At 38.0% G+C, this 18,420-nt stretch overlaps 2 protein-coding genes across 2 annotated transcripts; both read right to left on the reverse strand.

Moving 5' to 3' along the window:
• Positions 1-2,730: 2,730 nt before the first annotated feature.
• On the reverse strand, positions 2,731-6,799 carry LOC145634560 (uncharacterized). Its single transcript, XM_081685981.1, has 5 exons — positions 6,467-6,799; positions 5,603-5,685; positions 3,696-3,822; positions 3,234-3,351; positions 2,731-3,142 (listed from the first exon to the last, which is right to left on the reverse strand). Exons 2-5 carry the CDS (start codon positions 5,625-5,627, stop codon positions 3,065-3,067), a joined length of 348 nt encoding a protein of 115 aa, XP_081542107.1. The 5' UTR covers positions 5,628-5,685; positions 6,467-6,799; the 3' UTR covers positions 2,731-3,064.
• Positions 6,800-9,720: 2,921 nt separating this feature from the next.
• LOC145636649 (uncharacterized) lies at positions 9,721-10,206 on the reverse strand. The gene has a single exon (XM_081688215.1). The coding sequence runs from the start codon at positions 10,204-10,206 to the stop codon at positions 9,721-9,723; it is 486 nt and encodes a 161-aa protein (XP_081544341.1).
• Between the last annotated feature and the right edge of the window lie 8,214 nt (positions 10,207-18,420).

Here is an 18,420-nt window from a genome sequence, read left to right on the forward strand (position 1 = left end):
TCCAAAGAAAATTAAAAAAAAAGCCCAACTATCAAACCCAGCCCCCACCCCTATCCCGAAAAACATAACACCCCACCCCACCCCGCCGGAAAATCGCCCACATCCCCGAAAACCCCTCCCCCGCCCTCGAAACCCGCCCCTTTCCCTTCCCTGCTGATTTCGCCCACATCTTCCGATCCTTTCCCCTTCGAATTTTTCCCCTTTCCCCGTCGAATTTCGCCCTTTTCCCCTAACCATTCAGCCCCTTCGAAAACTGGTGACAATCAGCCACGAAAACCAGTTGTGATGGGTTTTCTAGTAGTGGTAGGCTGGGAAAGGAATGTGTGTGGTGGCTGGTTGCGCTGGGCTGCATGTGGGGAGGGTGTGCGTCGGTGGTTGTGGTGTGGTGGTGGAGGTAGGGCAACTGCTGGGTTAGTTTTAGGATATTTATTTATTTATTTATTTTTAAATTTTATTTTTTTTCTCCTTTTTTTTTTCCAACCAATATAATTACATATTGACACGTGTGCAAAAAAAATAAAATAATAAATCTAATTCACAAATGTTAACCTGATTAACCGGCTGCAGGTCATAAGGGAATGATAAAAATTAATATGGTATAAAGTTTGGAGTGAGAGGGGATAAACGAAAGTTGAGAATAATATTGGCGGACGAGACAAAGTTGGGATTAATGGTGACAATTTTTTTTTTTTTTCTAAACTTATATACTCCTACTTTATCTAAATTTATTAGATCTTGTCTAAAATAATTTATCCAACTCAATTTTAGTTTATTTTGCCTAATTTTGTCCTATTGTAGACCCAACCTATCCCAAGAAAACACATTGGCTTGATATATTTCATATATATACGAGCCACTTTATTTATGTGGAAAAAGCGTGACCATTCCCAACTTAATTATGATCAGCCTCTGATTGTATTAATCATCTAGAATATAAAGTTGTAGTTGTAGACTAGTCTACATGAAAAAGATGATATATGCATAACAACGTAGCAAGGTAAAAAAGTTTCAATGGTACTTGGCTAATTGATATGCTTATATACTATGCAACTTTTTAAAAACTCATGCGTTAGAAAATTATGTCAAAAGGTATCAAGAAAGGCAGTAATTTTAGTAATGGTAGACTACACAATGCTATTTTAATTGAAAAAGATAATGTATGTTGTTTGAACTATCAAACAGCAACATAGCATTCATAATTAGTGCTAGAATTTAGTGATGTAGAGAGGACAATTGATATTGTTGATTTGACATAATAACACTGGTCCTCTATTACTTATTATTGCAATAGACATTTATCATTATTTTACAGTGCAATATACTTTGGACGTGTTTAACAGTAGCATTTGAGTAGATTTTATATAACTTATAGTGCTTTGACTTGGTTAAACCACTACTTAATTTAAAAAAAAAATGTTTGGCAATAGACATGTAGTGGCTGTCCGGATCCCCCCACCTCTGGCGACCCTCGCTTTCCTCCTAATCACATCCCAACAACCATCTCCTTATTGATTATGAAAAACCCTAGAAAATTGACTTGGAAGTTTTTAATTTTTTGCATCTTTCTTGCAATTGATGCTTGTTTTGATTTTGATTATGTATGCATGTGATACTAGGGTGATTGAGAAACAAATAAATTGGAATTGATTTGGACTTTATTTGAGCTTGTTTGAGTATATAAGATCCAAAAATTCGAAGGGAGGTGGTGGTCACCGATAGGGATAGGGGGGGAAAGGGATAGTCCACCGGTGGTGGAGGCAGGTCACCAGAGGTGGGGGGATTTGGGCGGCGAGTTATGTGGGTGAAGGGGTTGCTTCAAAGGGAGGGGGAAAGGGAGGAAAAGGGGGAAGGGTGGTTGGTTGGTGGCTAGGGTGGTGGGTTTTTTTTTTTTTTTTTTTTTTTCAAATGTATAAATTATATATAATTATTAAGTAATTGGGTGGGTTGGTGGTTAATTAGAAGAAATGGGACTAATTAGAGTCTAAAAAAAAATTAAAGGATAATTAAGGAAATAGGTTTCCTCTCGCAAAAAAAAAAAAAAAAAAAAAAAAAAAAAAAAAAAAAAAAAAAGTGGTGGTTTTTTTTAACCAAAAAACTTTTAAAAAATGTTTTTTTTCGCAAAATAGTGCTTTTAAAAGTTTTTTTTTTTTTTGACAAATTTGCCATTAAAATAAAATAAAATAAAATACTTTGTAATAAATTTTAAAGATTGGTGGTAGTGAATATGTCCTCCTTAAGTTGTACTTCGTATAATTTATTTATGATTATCCATGGACCATGGCCAATTGGCTACAGTGTGTGTCCATGCTATCTACTTGCCTAGCTCGCCGTCAATGGATTAGGACCAATTGACAATAATGGATAGAGAGTGCTTTTAATGAGCATTTGTAGAGGTCGTCTAGATCAACAATTATTGTCGTCATTAATGACAATAACAAATCTCTATAGGTACATGTAGACCTCGTGTTGGCACAAAATGAGGTCTAAAAGTACCAATAAGACTCTTGGTACTTTTAAATCTCATGTTGGTATAAATGTTTATACTAAATGAGGTCTAAAAGTACTAGTGGACACTTGTTTTTATCATTGACAAGAGTAACTATTAGTAGGGACTTGCTCACATTTGTAAGGCCTTTCATGGAATATCAATTAGCAGTAAGCATATTGTAGTGCTTCTTCATGTGCATAAGCTGATAAGCCACAAGCCCACAAGTACATACAAAAAGAGACAACTAAATTATGAACTGCGCGTCTGCACCAGTCACTTTATTCCTCAATTGTGTGTAAATACATGTCAAACGATTGTATAATATACAAATCCACACAAATCATCTATTGCTTTCTCACTAACCTTCACAGTATAAATATTTATTTGGTGAATCCTTCACAGTATGATACAATGGCCTAATAAAATCATTATCTCTGATTCATCCATCTTATGGGGAGGGTTTTCCCGAAATTTGGTCAATCTTGCACCAAGTGTATGCATCTATAGTGTATGCATCTATAGTCTGTCACATACCACTACCACTTTTGATGGCAGTTGCTAAGTGAAAATGTGTATTTACACTGTTGTTGTTGATGCAAACCAGAATAGCCGAATGAGCAGAAATATTAATACTACAACAGAGCAACCCAAAGCCTGCATTAAGAGTTAAGAATCATATTAAGGACGTGTATAAAGGGGGGAAAGGATTTTCAGTAATTCACATAAAAAAGGGGGGATAACATACTAATATTGCGGAAGCAGCAAGGCCAGCTCGTTCTCTTGGATCTTTACGGTAGTAGTTCCCAAAATATAGGATTGTTGCGTAAAACCACATCGGAGGAAACAAGAAACCAAAAAGAAAACTGCACAACAGGACATGGGAAAGATTTCACAATCATGATAACAGAAGTATTAAAGGAAAGCTGAATATTAAAGTGGTCATTTGGTTATATGCAAGAAATTGTACTTCCCGTGAAAAATGCGATTCCAGGGAAGTTTCATTCCCTACAATGTAAGAAACTTGTTTGGTTGACTGAGGAAGCAGAATTTCCTGTGGAAAATACCACTTGCCTAAAGGCATGGGGCTAGGTAAGCCATATTAAGTGTGTTTGTCAACCAAACAGCTTTACAGATTTCCACTAATCAGAAAATCAAAAATTGTATGTCAACCAAACAAGCACTAAGAATGGAGAAAAGAGATGCTTACGAAAACCACCCCAGCCCGCAGCCAAAGCAAGGAAGACGCTTCTCATAGAGTCCAGGTTGGTAGTCTTCTACATCTTTAATAAGAGTGTATTTGGTCTTCCCGTGTTCTGCAACATCCTTTGCTTGCCCTACAAATCCATAAATACATCTTGAGCAAAGATTTTATGAACCCTATTCCATTGCAGTCAAAATAAATCAAATCAGTGAAGACAAAATATAAATGTCTAAATTTAACAAGGACAAGAGGTGAGCTACTCTTAGAGAGAACAATCAATTGTTTCGCAAAGAAATCTAGTTCAGTAATTTTTCTAAGGGAATAATCAATAGTTATGAGCACTATTTAGGTGGACAAAGGCACCCTGAAGATTGAAAGTGAAAGCTTAGCTTATTTACTAAATTAAAGGCCTCATTCACTTCACCTTATTTTTGCTGAATTGAAATTATTTTTTACTGAACTGAAATTATTTTTGCTGAACTGAAATTATTTTTGTTGAACTGAAATTATTTTTACTAAATCTCTATTATATTTCTTATTTATATTTACTGATTTCAACTGAACTGAATTTAACTGAACTGAAATTATTTTTAATGAATATTATATTTTTAAGGTGAAGTGAACATAGCCTAAATCTAGAAAACAAATAAAGAACTCTTGATGGTTACCTCTAAAATGTTGGGAGTATTCAGCGGCAGGTTTCAAAAGGCCTAGAAGCTAATCATATGATCTTATCATCGCACTAATTGAAGTAGTCAGATTTAACTCTTCAGGTTTAGCCCTCTGGGATTACCAATCTCAGGTTCAATCATTAAATAAGTACTGTTTTGGACTTTGGGGACCAAGGAGAAATCCTTCCTCCATACAAAATTAGCGTGACCTCACACAAAGTATATGTCAAAGAACAGAGATAGCATCCTAAGATATCCTTTAGGTCTCCAAAGTTCTCTAAACCATTTAGACATACAGCAGTAAAATACACTGAGTATCTGTTGTCCTTGGTCATATATTCATGTTTAACACAATATGCGTTTGCACTTTGCAACTTGAGGAGTAGCTCAGATGATAGCTGGATTTGCAAATTTTAGTTGGCAAATCTAAACATACTGGAGTCAAAGATGTTGAGAAACAATGAGGTAATAAGCCCCAAAACAAAGGTATGCTAAGCACAAGGACCAATAAATAGTGTATCAGATTTTCAGCACATTTGCAATCACTGGAAATTTTAGTTGGAAGAGCTAATCCCATATCAAACTCATTCTTCAATTTTTTTATATCAATGAACAGAAAGAACTGCATTTAAAGATACAACTCATAGATAGTTTTGAAGAAAGGGACCCCAATGTACTATCATGAGATATAGAAATGTTGTGAAGTATCAGAAAGAAAGCCTTTCTCCACGTAGTTAAGACAGATCCATCATTTCCATGTAAAATTTGTCATTAATATTGATAGCGAACTCCTAGAGCCTTCTTAATCACAAGTACGACATTCAGAAGGCTTGGAAAGAACATATCCAAGAAACTAAGGGTAGTGTGACACCAGCTATATTAAACCAATAAAAAGAAAACATAATCTAATTCCTTTTTCACTACCGCTACCTCCATTTCAGTTGGGGGTTTGTGAAATTATAAAATATATACCCAGCAAACAAGATAACAAACAATCACAAGTAATTGCATATGCATGAATAACAAGGAGACATATTAAGAATACATCCTCATGAGTCTATGACCATTTGTACATATTAATGCTTTTAGAATAACTAGTCGTGGAAAAATGAACACACTACTAAGATGATGATAAAGTAAGAATGGTACACAATTCAGATTTTTTCAAGGGGCTCAAATAAGTTAATGAGAGAAAAAGTCATGCAACACAATCAAATGACAAAATTAGGATAGAATCCATACTCTTGTCCATTACTGAGTGTGGCATTCAACAATCTCGAGCAATCGAGTTTGTCAAATTCTCAGCAGCAGCAAGCCTCCAATCCCTGCATCACCAAAGCCAAAAATGTAATACATCTCAAATCATACTTATGTACAAATCACTCATAATTAAACAAACGGTAACATATACGTTACACAATTTGCACACTACAAGTGGTTTAAGTTTATAATCAAACAATCATATCCGTGTAAGAGAACCAAAACAAGCCTCATTTCTCCAATCCATCTCACCCATATCAACTAATTTCACATTCATGTCACAACATAATTCATTTTTATTTCCTCTAAATGTCAAACAAATCCTTGAAACTACTTTACAAATCTTTTCCCACTTCCACCTAATTAAAGTGCAGCTATTTCAGTATTTCATTCTTCAATCAACGAATATAATTCTTTCTTCAAGATGCAAATACCATGCAAAACCCAATAATCTTAAACAGCTTCAGAAGACAAATTCAATAAAAACAATGGTCAAATCTACAACTAAAAATCACATACCTCAATTGCAAACAGATTAACCCATTAATTACATCAATTGAATCAAACAAAAAAACATTAAATTATTCATTTAACTCAAAATTCCCTCATTTAAAATGGTCAAATCAAGCATACTTCGAGATAAAATCACTATAAAACTAACATAATTGCACAATTTTCTTCTGGGTATTTCATTGTCTTGCTAAACTTCCATTATTCAACAAAAAAACCCAGAAAATCAACAAAACCCCAGATCACCATAAATTCCCATAACAACAACAATTCAACAATCTAGCACTAAATAAAGAAAAAATAACTTAAAAGAAAAACCCAATACAGATGACTAACCTTTGTTGAAGAAAAGATTAAGGGGTTGTTTAGTTTAGTGGAATTTTAGGAGAGAGAAAATTGGGAGAGAAGTTGAGTGAGAGAAGGGGTGAAAAATGGGAGAAGTCTAAGCAAAGTAAAGCAAACTAATCGGTCACTGCGCATTAACAACCGGGGGTCGGGGGAAGAAGCTGACTGTTCGATGTGCAAATAAATATTTTTCAATTTATTTGACTTTTTCTATTTTTAATTTTAAAGTTTTGATAATAACAACTTTTATGCAATTTCTCCTACTACCGCCTTTTTGGAATTTTTCTTTCTTCTTTTTTGTTTTGTATGTGGAATATTAAGGATTGAGGGTGAGTTTTCGGCTCAAATTTAGGAGTATTGTGTCTTTATGTGGATAGTGAAAATTAAAAAATAACCATCATACTAAGGTCTCATTTGATAAAAGTAGCGGTAGCATTGATTTTTAGCGGTCGAGTAATGGATAACTGTTAAGGTAGCGAGTAGCTGTCAATTAACGTTTGATTATATGAGTGTTTGGAAAAAGTAGCGGTCAATTAGTAATAGTAGAGGTTGACTGTCAAAGTAACGATTGATTATATGAGTGTTTGGAAAAAGTAGCGGTTGCAATGCTAAAATATATAAATATATTAAAATTCATATAAATATTGTTTAAAAAGTAATAAAAATTTGTCAAACGCTACCCGCTACTTCTAAACACTACTATTTCTAACGTTTGAGAAAAGCTACCTGAACGTTACCTTTATCGCTAACCGCTAAAATCGTTATTTACCAAACTTTTCAAATTTTTTCTAGTAGTGTTTTGACTGGTCAAAACGCTAACCGGTACCTCAAACGCTATCACCAAACAGGACCTAAGTAGATAATTGAATAGATATTTCAAACTTTCGATTGCATATAAGGTTCAATATAATTAAAAAATAATTTTAAAAAAATCGAGTCTGCAAGTTACTTCTTTAAAAAAAAAAAAAAAAAAAAACCTGGAGATTGTATAAGTTTAGTCATTAAGGGTTTTGACAAGCCTAAAAAAGGAATATGTATCATTCATTAATATTTAATTTGGTTTTTGGCTTTTATCATTTGGAAAAAAAGCTTAATGAATTGCTTTAAACCCTACTCATCAAATCAAAATAAAAAAAAATAAATTAAAAAAATCTCATTCAAATACCTACATCTCATTAAGCGCTTACTACCATACAGTCTTTTTCTGCTCGAAGCCATGCTCAATTGCTCATACAATAATCCATCAACCTAAACTTTTATATGTGAACTTCAAATGATTGAATAAGCCATTTTACTAAGACCTTTGGTGACTATCATAAGCCTAATTTTGATTTATAACAAATGACATGAGATTTTTATAAAAACAAGGATCAAATTGAACACCTCTCTACCTTTTGTCCAAAATATAACAATTGTTGATGCAAGGTTAAATTGGGTTGGAAAGTAGAGTTTTCTACTTTCTAATGATATGTTATAGTAAGCATAATTTTGAATTTTTTTTAAAAAAAAATCTCTATAAAATAAAATCTAGAAAATTATGTACGTATTGTCTTTTCTTTTCTTTTTTTTTTTTTTTTTTTAACAGGTGTGGAAAGGAGGGAACACCTCCACCTTACCCCTGCTTCCTACAATGAGAGGCTAGCATATGGGCTTTATTAACCATACTTCTATCTACTTTGATACAAACAACATAGTGTCTCTTCCTAGCTTCGAGAAAAATATCTTTGACAATATGTTTCAGCTCCTCTTCTGCATCCTCTGGATTCTTTATAGCCTTTACCAGTTGCATTGAATCCGTTTTTATGACCAGATTCTTTACCTCTGTGTGAGCATGTTTTAAGGCTTCCAGTACTACAATTCCCTCAACCTGAGTTGGTGTAAGAGCAAAAATTCTCTTACTCCCTTGAATGTGATGTAGATGCGCATTTTCTGTTGTCCATGCTATGGCTGCTCTCCAGTTTTTCCCCTGTTTCCCCTTCTCCTATTTCCATGCTGTATCCACGCATACTGAAACAAAAGAATGAGTTGTAGCATTCCCTGACTTCCATATAACTAGAAGTGTTGTTGTCTTGGGGTTTTGGTTGGAATCCTGACTCTTTTGTTTCCAGGTCTAGATCTCCTCCCATTTAGCCGCGTGCAACTGTGCTAACTCCAAGATATATTTGGGATTAACACTCACGCCTCTAAAGATGATATTGTTTCTATGCAGCCAAATTGCCTAGAGGGTCGCCACAAAGTTAGGTAATAATTGTGGGCTGCTCTTCAGCTGTGCCATACAATATTGAATGAAATTAAAGTCCCATTCCCTGCAAGACAGAAACTGGGGGTTAGCTGAGTTAATCCTAAGAGGTGAGGACGCCCACACCCTTTGAGATATTTCACATAACCGGAACAAGTGGTTCATGTCTTCTGGTGCTTTGTTGCAAAGATTGCAAAGACCGTCTAAACATATGCCTCTTTTCCCCAAATTCTCCCTTGTAGGGATGATATTCTGAGAGATTTTCCAGATAAACATCTTCAATTTTGGTGGCAGGGGCACTTTCCACCACAATTTCCAGAATGATTTGGATGTTGGACTCCATATGGTCTCTTTCTTTTGATTTGCTGCCATCCAGTACCCCGATTTAAAACTGAATTCCCCTGTTCTTTCTAGGATCCATGTGAACTCATCCTCGCATTCTTGTATTGGAATGTGCACTGATAAAATATCTCGAGCTGTATTTTCCTCAAAGGTGCTCTAGATTAAGTTGGCATTCCATCTTCTGTCTGAAGTCATAAGGTCACTTACCTTTTCCATTTGTGATCCTGCTAGTTGGTTGCTTACCTGTATTTTATTCTTCCTTACCCATATGTACTGCCATATACTCGTGTCCTGTCCATTCCCAATTCTTCTACCAATTCCTTCTTTCATGATCTTAGCAGCTCTTATTAGACTATTTCCTGCTCAGGATCCCTTTTTGCAATGCTTGCCCTTGTAACCCAACTTTATTGGATCCCCCCCCCCCATACTTAGCATTAAAAACTCTGCTTGCTAGCATTCCTGGATTCTTGTATAGTCTCCATCCTTGTCTCATGAGCAGGCTAGTATTGATGTGCTCCAAGCTTTTAAGTCCAAGACCTCCATCATTCTTATGCAGGTGAAGAACTTCCTGTGTCCTCCAGCAAATTGCCGTTTTTTCGTACTTCGTGCTCCACCAGAATCTCATGAGGATGCTATTTTCTTTTTTAACTACAATCCTTGGGCACTAGTACAGAGACAGGATATGCTGAGCCATTGCCACAAAGATTCCATTAATCAAAACTAGCTCAGCTGCTTGGTTTAGCATTGAGAACTTCCATGAGGAGATCTTTTGTTGAATTTTATCTACGATGTTATTAAATTTTGTGCTTGATCTCCCATCCACATCCATGGGACAACCCAGGTATTTTCCTAGCTCTTTATAGCTCTGAACCTTAAGCAGTTGTCTTAGGATTCTAATAAATCTCGCAGGGGTATTTAGGCTGAAAATGATAGAAGACTTCTGTGCATTCACCACTTCTCCTGAAATGAGGCAGAATTCGTCCGGTACTCTTTTAATTGCTCTGCATGAAGAAGGCGTTGCCTTGAAACAGAGAAGGGCGTCGTCTGCAAAAAATAGATGATTTATTTCAGGTGCTCTTTGTGCTACCTTGATTCCTCGAATAACTCCTTCGCTTTGGAGTCTTATCAATTTCCTCAAAAGTACTTCCATAACCAGGATGAAGGTATAGGGAGATAGGAGATCTCCCTATCTTAGACCAGCTTCAGGCTTGAAAAAATCTGATTCCTCTCCATTGACCAGAACCGCATAGGAAACCGTTTGGATGCAGCTTCGAATCCACTTTCTCCAATCATCTGGGAACTCCATTTTCTTTAATATGTGATCCACCAGGTCCAGTAGACTCGATCGTATGCCTTGCTTAAGTCTATCTTTAGCATAGCCTCAAAGAAGCCTCCTTTCCTTCTTGCCTTTACCTGGCTTAGTAACTCATGTGCTATATAGCAGTTGTCCACCATACTCCTACCTAGTACAAAAGTGTTCTGGAATTCTCCAATTGTTTCCGGGAGAATCTTTTTAAGTCTGTTCACCAAACATTTTGAAATGATCTTGTACATGAAGTTGCACAGGCTGATTGGTCGAAAATCATCCATCCTCGATGGTTGCTTTTTCTTCGGGATAAGAGTGATGAACGTCTTATTGCATTCTCTTAACAAATTTCCGGTTCTGAAGAAATGTTGAACTGCTTTGACTATATCTGATCGGATAGTATTCCAGTTTTCTTGAAAGAACATTGGTGGAGCCCTATCTGGACCTGGTAATTTAAGAGGTTTAGGAGCGAAAACAGCCTCTTTGATTTCTCCTTCTGTGAATGGCTTTGAAAGCCAGGTCTTACTTGCCTGTTTTAGTGACGGGATATCTCTCAACCATTCCTCTATTAGGCCCCGCTGTTGGGCTTGTTCTTCCGAGATTGGGAGCCCATTGTATAGGTCTTGGAAGTGGGCTTTAAACTGGGCTTTAATTTCGTCTGCATTAGTGATCCAGGCACCACTGGAACTTTGCAAAGCTCTTATTTCCATTATTACTGTCCTTTGCTTAACACTCTTGAAGAAAAAGGTTGTAGACTGATCCCCATATTCATCCCATTTCGATTTTGCTCTCTGTCTCCAATACCACCACTTTTTGGTGGCCTCCTCCTCGAGGTGCTTCCTCGCTGTTATTTCTGATGGTGAGGAGAGTAGGTCTCGATCCTCATGATTTTGGTGTGTTTCAAATTGTTCCCTAATAACCTGCCAGTTCCAACTATTTTGTCTATGCTTGACGTCTAAACACCAATGTTTTAAGCCTTGTCTGCATTGAAAGACTTTCTTTTGTATTTTATACAATGGTGATCCTTGGGTGTTCGCCTTCCAAATATTTTCCACCATCTCCTTCACTTCTTCCTTCTTTAAGAACCAAGCTTCCATTTTGTACGCCGTGCACTTTGATCCTCTCGTCTCGTGGAGCTGGAGGACTACTGGGGCATGATCAGAGAACATAATTGGTAAATTCCATACCAATGCGTCAGGAAACATGGATTTCCAACCATCTTTTGCATAGGCTCTGTCTAATTGTTCGTAAATTGGATCATCCACTCTATTATTGCACCATGTAAATTTTAGTCCCGTGCATGGGATTTTAATTAGCTTGTTTTCTATAGTCCAATTTACGAAATCGCTACGTCCCGGGATAATTCGACTACCCCCCTATTTTTTGCTCTAGAGACTCTATTTGATTGAAGTCTCCTATTAGCACAATGTTACCATTATAGGTTGTCATGAGGTCATGCAATTTGTTCCACACACTAGTACGATCAGCCACATACGGATTACCATAGACACACGCAACGTAATAGTTAAAGCCTCCTACTAGTAATATATTACACAAAAGTACGTAGGGGTGAGTTTCTATCACCCTCACTACCACCCTATCCGACCAACAAAGGAACAGTCCTCCTTTGCTAGCATCTGCATCGCAACCCGCACTACCATTAAAACCCCATCTACTAAAAATTGAAGTTATAGAGTCATAATTACATTTAGTTTCACACAAGAAAATAAGATCTACATTAAACCTTACCGCAACTAGTTTAGCTACTGGGAAAATTGGGGAGCTTTTGTCATTTGATCCCCTGCAGTTCCAGCTGAGGATGCTCATTTTCCCTCTCGAGGCTGTTGGCCAGCCGCGCCATCATCACAGACCTTCCTTGTCCTTCCCTGATCTTCACCCTTGCTAGTCACCTCCTCATCCGAGCTGACTGTATCTTCTTTGGTTGCTATTCTCAGAACTTAAATCCTCGTAGCTGAGTTTCCTCCTTCCTCTATCTCCATGAACTTCTCCTAGAGATCATCTTCCTTGCTTAGCCCATATCTCACCTTATCACACATCCTTTCAACCTTGTCCAGGCTGCTCTTGCTTCCTTTTGCGCTTGCCAGTCCTTCCAACATCTGAGCTCTCTTCACCCCCACACCCTCCGAGTTAAGCACCACCTTCAGATCACTCTCCACGTTAGGGCTCCAGACCTTTTTTCTTGGACCTTCCTCTGTAAATCTCCTCCCCTTCCTCTTTTTAAAGAGCACCTTTTTCTCATCATGAGAGTAGAACTCCAACTCAAAATCTGACGAATCTTCACTAGACTGAATATCCAGTTTGCTTAAGTTGAGAAGGGAGTTCATGGAATCAGAGGAAATTGAAGAGGGTGTAGTATTGAAGGATTCTATGGATGCAGGGGAGTTAGGTGGGGTATCCTTCAAAGTGGAAGGAGAACCAGGGTTGTCACAAGTGTATGAGGCCGAAGCTCCCTCAAGGCCCTTTAACTTTGGCCATTCATGAGCTGGATTTTTCTAGAGGTGGTTAGCAGAAGGAACGGTTTGGTTCTTTGGAGAGCTTTCCATCAGACATTGGAGGGAGACATAGGAATGAGTAGCTTGGTACTCACGGTAGGTTTTTAGCTCTTGTTCATTCATCATTTCCTTTGGGAAAAAGAATTCTATTTTCCTAATAATAGGGTCAACAAGAATGCTTTTTGGTCTGAAAGGATCCAATAATGGGTTGAGAGTATAAACCCTATCTGTGGGACAGAGGAGTACTTTATACTCGCCATCTTTTTCCATTTTTAAAGTCGACATGTGGGGGAAGGGAAAGGTAGTTGGTGGTTGGGCTAGAAAAGGTAAGTGTAGACACCCATTTGTGTCTCCCCAAAACCAAACCCAGTGATGAGTACCTTTCACGTCGAATCATAATCGAATGAAACGAAAGTGTGGAAAGTCTAGTTTTGCGGAAAGTTTTTATTTCTTTTCTCTTCTCTCTGTTTTTGAAAACTTTATTTTAAGGAAACAGCCAATCCAGTTTGGTTGGTCCATTATATGGGTCCAATAGTGGTGTAGTTGGATGGGGCTTGCAAAGACCTTTCCAACGATATATTATAAGCACAATTCCGATGAATATTGAGGAAGTTATGGCCAATTTACCAAACTGGGCCCGGTTTGAGCTTTATGTACGGCCCAATGATCTAGGGGAGGGCCTAATATGATTTATCATTCCTAATGCAATTAGGAATGGTTTTAGTCTTCTAGAATCTTCTAGAAGGTTCTTTTCATTCCTAATTCAATTAGCATTGATAAGTTGACTTTGTTGACTTTTCAGAGTTTTAATCAAGATCAAATAGCATTTTCGAAGGAATTATATTATTTTATCTTCCAGTACGGGAAATTTATCAGATTTTCGAAAACGCGTTGAAATCCAGTTTGGCGTCCAACCCCAGGCCTTGGCGCCTAGAACCAGGCTTGGCGCCAGGCGCTAGCCATTGGCGCCTGGCGCTAGCCACTGGTGCCTGGCGCCAGCTAGCCAGGGTTGGCGCCAATCCTGTTTTGCGATCGTCAGACTCTGTTTTGTTAAATTATCTTTTTTGGCTGATTTTCTCTTAAATATCGTATTAAAATCTCCGTTTTCATTCACCAATTTTCACGTTTTCATCATCTACATTCATCTAATTCACCAATTCTCTCATTCTCAAGTATTCTTTAGCATTCAATTCTTTCTTACTTTTTCATACAAAATTCCGCATTCACAAGATCTAGAAACACCTAGCTATATTCGAAGTTGCCTTCGCCCTAGGCGTGAAAGGTTTTAATTTCTGAGGGTTTGGTCCCAAATCTCTCTTTCAATTATTTAATTTAATTGTTTTGATTATTATTTTCCTTGAAGTTACTAACGTGTGTATTTTGTTATTAGAAAGAGGTACGAGGCATCAAAGTAAGTACTTTAATTGATTAATTGATATTATAATGTAGATATCATGTTTAGATTGTTATTATGATATTCCTAGTATCATGTCTAGGGTATTTTTAATGTTAAATATAATTGTTGCGATGCTTCCTATTTTCTTCCTAATATTTATGATTGTTAGTATCAAGTTAGGGTTAAAGATTTGATTTTTATTGCTTAGTGACATGCTAGGGTTTGTTATTAATCTTGTTAGTATCATGCCTAGGATCTTGCTTTTATGCTTTAACATGAATATTATTGTATTTATGATTATTATAAGGAAATTTTAATTTTTACCACCTTCAAATAACCACTTAATTGAATTTACCACCTCCAAAAAAAAAAAATTTACTTTACCACCTCATAAAAAAATTAAACATCAGTTTTACCACCAATCACCTCCAACTAACGGATTCCGTCCAAAAATCCGTTAGTGGGGCCTACCTTGCACACGTGTCGCCATATTATTGGTTAAGTTTTAAAAAAAATAAAAAAAAATCCCCATCAAGCAACCGGTGGTTGCTGCCACCGTCGGGACCCCCACCGCTGGACCGGCTACGACCAGCCCCACCACCTAACCGTTACAACCAGCCCCCACCACCTAACCGCTACCAGCCACCGTCGGGACCCACAACCACCGCACCGATTTCGACCTCAAAACCCTAGCCACCACCTAACAGCTACGACCAACCCCACCACCTAACCGCTACCACCGCACCGCACACCACAGCCGCGCCGATTTCGACCCCCTTTTCCACCAATTTCCGACCTCAAAACCCTAGTCAACACCTAATAGCTACGACCAACCCACCACCTAATCGCTACCACCGCACCGCACACCACAGCCGCACCGATTTCTACCCCTTTCCACCTATTTCCAACCTCAAAACCCTAGCCACCACCTAACAGCTACGACCAACCCCACCACCATCCAAACCCAGACCAGAAACAACCGTCACCCAGACGCGAAACCACCCCGACTCAAAACCACCACCACTTAGACCAGAAACCACGCCAGCCACACGCAAAACGATCGCGACTCGAAACCACCACCACCCAGACGCGAAACCCACATGAAATTCCGACCAATCGAGGTAGTTGATTTCGTTGCTGGTTGGTTGACATGGAAGATCGGGGAAGATGAAGAAGAAACGTCAAAAATGTGGGCCATACTAACGGATTCATGGACGGAATCTGGTAGTTGGTGGTAAAATCGAATTTTTGGAAATTTTGGTGGTGGTAAAGTAAATCTTTTTTTTTTGGAGGTGGTAAATTCAATTAAGTGGTTATTTGAAGGTGGTAAAAATCAAAATTTCCTTATTATAATTATTATTCATGATATTGTTTATTATGTTGCTTGATGCTTATTATTTATTGCTTGATCACCTTTTATGCATGTTTAAAGGGAATTTGTACTTGTAATCACGCTTAATAAGATATTTAATAATCTTGTTTAGGTTAACTTTGATTATAATTCAAGTGATCACCAATAATAGTTTATTTGTGCATTAAATTCAACCAACATAGATTAAACAGGTTTAGGGTTAATCCTATTGATTGCATGTTAATCAGAAAGCGCACATGAATACGATCAGAATAAAGTAGAGGCCTATTATTAGGACAGGTTCAATCTCTTTTAGGTTGGATTTGTACCTTTATCCCCGAACCCTTATTTGGTTCTAGACCTTATGGAGTTGACGATCTCTTGGATCGTTAAGGGGTGTAACCTTCCCCTCGTGAACGGTTTACAAGTTCCTTAAAAACTTGTTGGTGACTCTTTTGCTCTATCTTCTTCCCTTTTGGACGCCACCGTACTTTAGTGTATGATCACAGTGGGGTTCGAGCTAGTGGGATTTTAAGGCTTGAAATTATTCCCTACAATAAGTGAGAGTGATAGTTCCAGGTAGGACTAACCGAATAAAACGGAGTAATACCCTTAAATAATAGAGAATAAACGAATAAATCAGGTAAGCTAAGCACCGAGTCGCATTCATTGCCAGTGGTTGGGAAAACTAAATGCAATAATATATCAGGAGGTAAATACGGGGGGATGGCATTAAGAGAAGAGGAAGAGTTTGAAGAGGCATAAATGCCACTGTGGGATGAGATAGTTTTTGTGTCTCGAGGTTGCTGAACTAGCACTACCCTCTCCACATTTCGCTCATACTCCACAGGGGTCAATGGTGTATGGTCAACTTGTTCCAAATCATTTACCAGAGTCATAAAGGAGTTAGTTGGGAGAGTAGTACCTGGGCTTCGTTTGCCTTCCCGTTCTGAAACAAAGATGGAACGGTGTTTTGCACTAACTCCGTCGTAGGTATACTCCGTTACAGCCATGGCCTCATCTCCTTCTTTCGAATTGTCTTTTTTAGCACCTCCTTTCTCCCCCTTTGAACCTAAATGACCAGTCTCTGACATCTTAGGAGTGATTTGATCCTTATCCGAAAGGGGTGAATCCGTGAATTTGACTAGTTTGATTCTTTGGCTCTCGGTGGTAGTTGGAGGGCTTGTTCTAGTACACCAAGTTCTAGCATAGTCTCTCTTGATCTTTTGCTGTTTCACTAAGGGTTGAGCTAGCCATTTTAGCCTCTCCTCTCTTCCATTGCCCACTTGAAGAGCAGGGATTATGACATGGGGTAACTCAGGTAAACCTCTTCTACCTCTGATTGAGATCATGTTATCTCCGGGAATCTCCTTCTTATACTCTTTGGAGTCCTCAGCAGGTGCATCTCCCACCAAACAATTCTTTTGTCTTTTGTTTTCCAAGGTTGCCTCCTGATTATCACTGATACCCTGTTCTGGGCTGCCTCTTTTCCTACCCCCTTGACTTAGGCCCAGGTTAATTGAATTCCCAAAGCTTGAGGACGAGGATGCATCCGATTCATCATTAGATTGATCATTTTCTGATTGTGCATTACTTCTCCCATTTCCACCAGACTCCTGATTCGATGATTGATTAGGAGGTGTGTGAACAGGGGACTCTGAAACTGGGCTAGGATGAGGGTAGACTGTTAAGTTAACTCTTGAAGTGCGAAATCTTTCCTTGTCCTCTAAGCCCATAAGTCTTTTAGAGTATAGGGGTGTTGGAGATCTGGCTAGCAGGATGTCATGATTCAGACCACATAAGCTCCTTATTCTATTTCGTACATTGCTACTTGCTTACTGGGCTGGGACTTTACACATTGGTTGTCATTACCACACGCATGGCAGTAGAGAAACACCCCTTCATACCTCAAAAACACCCACAACGCTTTTTTAGGAGTTAATTCATAGAAGAATCCTGGCACCAGGGGTCTATCAAACGGGACTATGACCTTTGCTCTCAGCAAGCTGTGAGGTCTATCATCCAGTGAAGGCTATTCAAATCTGATAACCCTTCCCAGCCTTTCCAAGATCCTTATGGCTACTTGAGGTTGGCATTCCTCTGTTGGCAAACTTTCAACCCTCATCCAGATTGTGGCTTCTGAAAAGTCCATAGTCATGACATTCGATCCCATTATCCACCCTTTGAAACTGAGGAAAGCTCCTTTGTAGGAGGCTGATCCTAACGAGATTAAATTATCCCGGTCCTCCACTGAAGTGCAGAAGAAGAAGAACAAATCCTTAGCATGACTAACCTTCTAGACTATGATGTGAGAATTAGTTTTCCAGATACTATCCACCCAATTCTGAATTTGAAATTCAGAGAACTCTCTAATGTCAAACACCTTGGCAACAACTGTCAGATTATACTTGTTAACGTCTTCTAGATAGTCATATATAAGGCTGCTTAGGAATGCAAATCCCTATTCCATTTAGGTGATTACAGCTGCGGTGAAACATATTGAAGTAGGAAAATAATTAGAGAAGAAAATTGGTTAGAGGAGAAGAATGAGAAAGAAAGCGCTAGGCAGATGACTTTGTGTTGTTAGAAGAAAGCGTCTCCAGTCACACTAGAGAGGTTACACTCTCCAAATTCTAGAGAGAGAAAAACTTTTTGTTGATGTAGAACTTTTTTGGAATATAGATGAGTTCATAGCAACGTTACGAATATGTACGTATTGTCTTGTGCTCAAGTAGGTCTTGTGTCATTATTGTACCTAATGTAAACTTGTTTTATTTCCACCAAAATTTACCCATGCA

This window comes from Chenopodium album, chromosome 6 (genome assembly GCF_948465745.1).
Source record: "Chenopodium album chromosome 6, dcCheAlbu1.1, whole genome shotgun sequence".
NCBI lineage: Eukaryota > Viridiplantae > Streptophyta > Magnoliopsida > Caryophyllales > Amaranthaceae > Chenopodium > Chenopodium album.

Excerpts from the sequence above, each read along its gene's own strand:
- LOC145634560 (XM_081685981.1), bottom strand. The coding sequence starts at position 5,627 with ATGCCACACTCAGTAATGGACAAGA. Across the intron at positions 3,823-5,602 it reads ACACTCAGTAATGGACAAGA|GGCAAGCAAAGGATGTTGCA; the intron begins GTATGGATTCTA and ends ATGGATTTGTAG. Across the intron at positions 3,143-3,233 it reads TTGCTGCTTCCGCAATATTA|GCTTTGGGTTGCTCTGTTGT; the intron begins GTATGTTATCCC and ends CTCTTAATGCAG.
- LOC145636649 (XM_081688215.1), bottom strand. The coding sequence starts at position 10,206 with ATGGAAGTACTTTTGAGGAAATTGATAAGACTCCAAAGCGAAGGAGTT.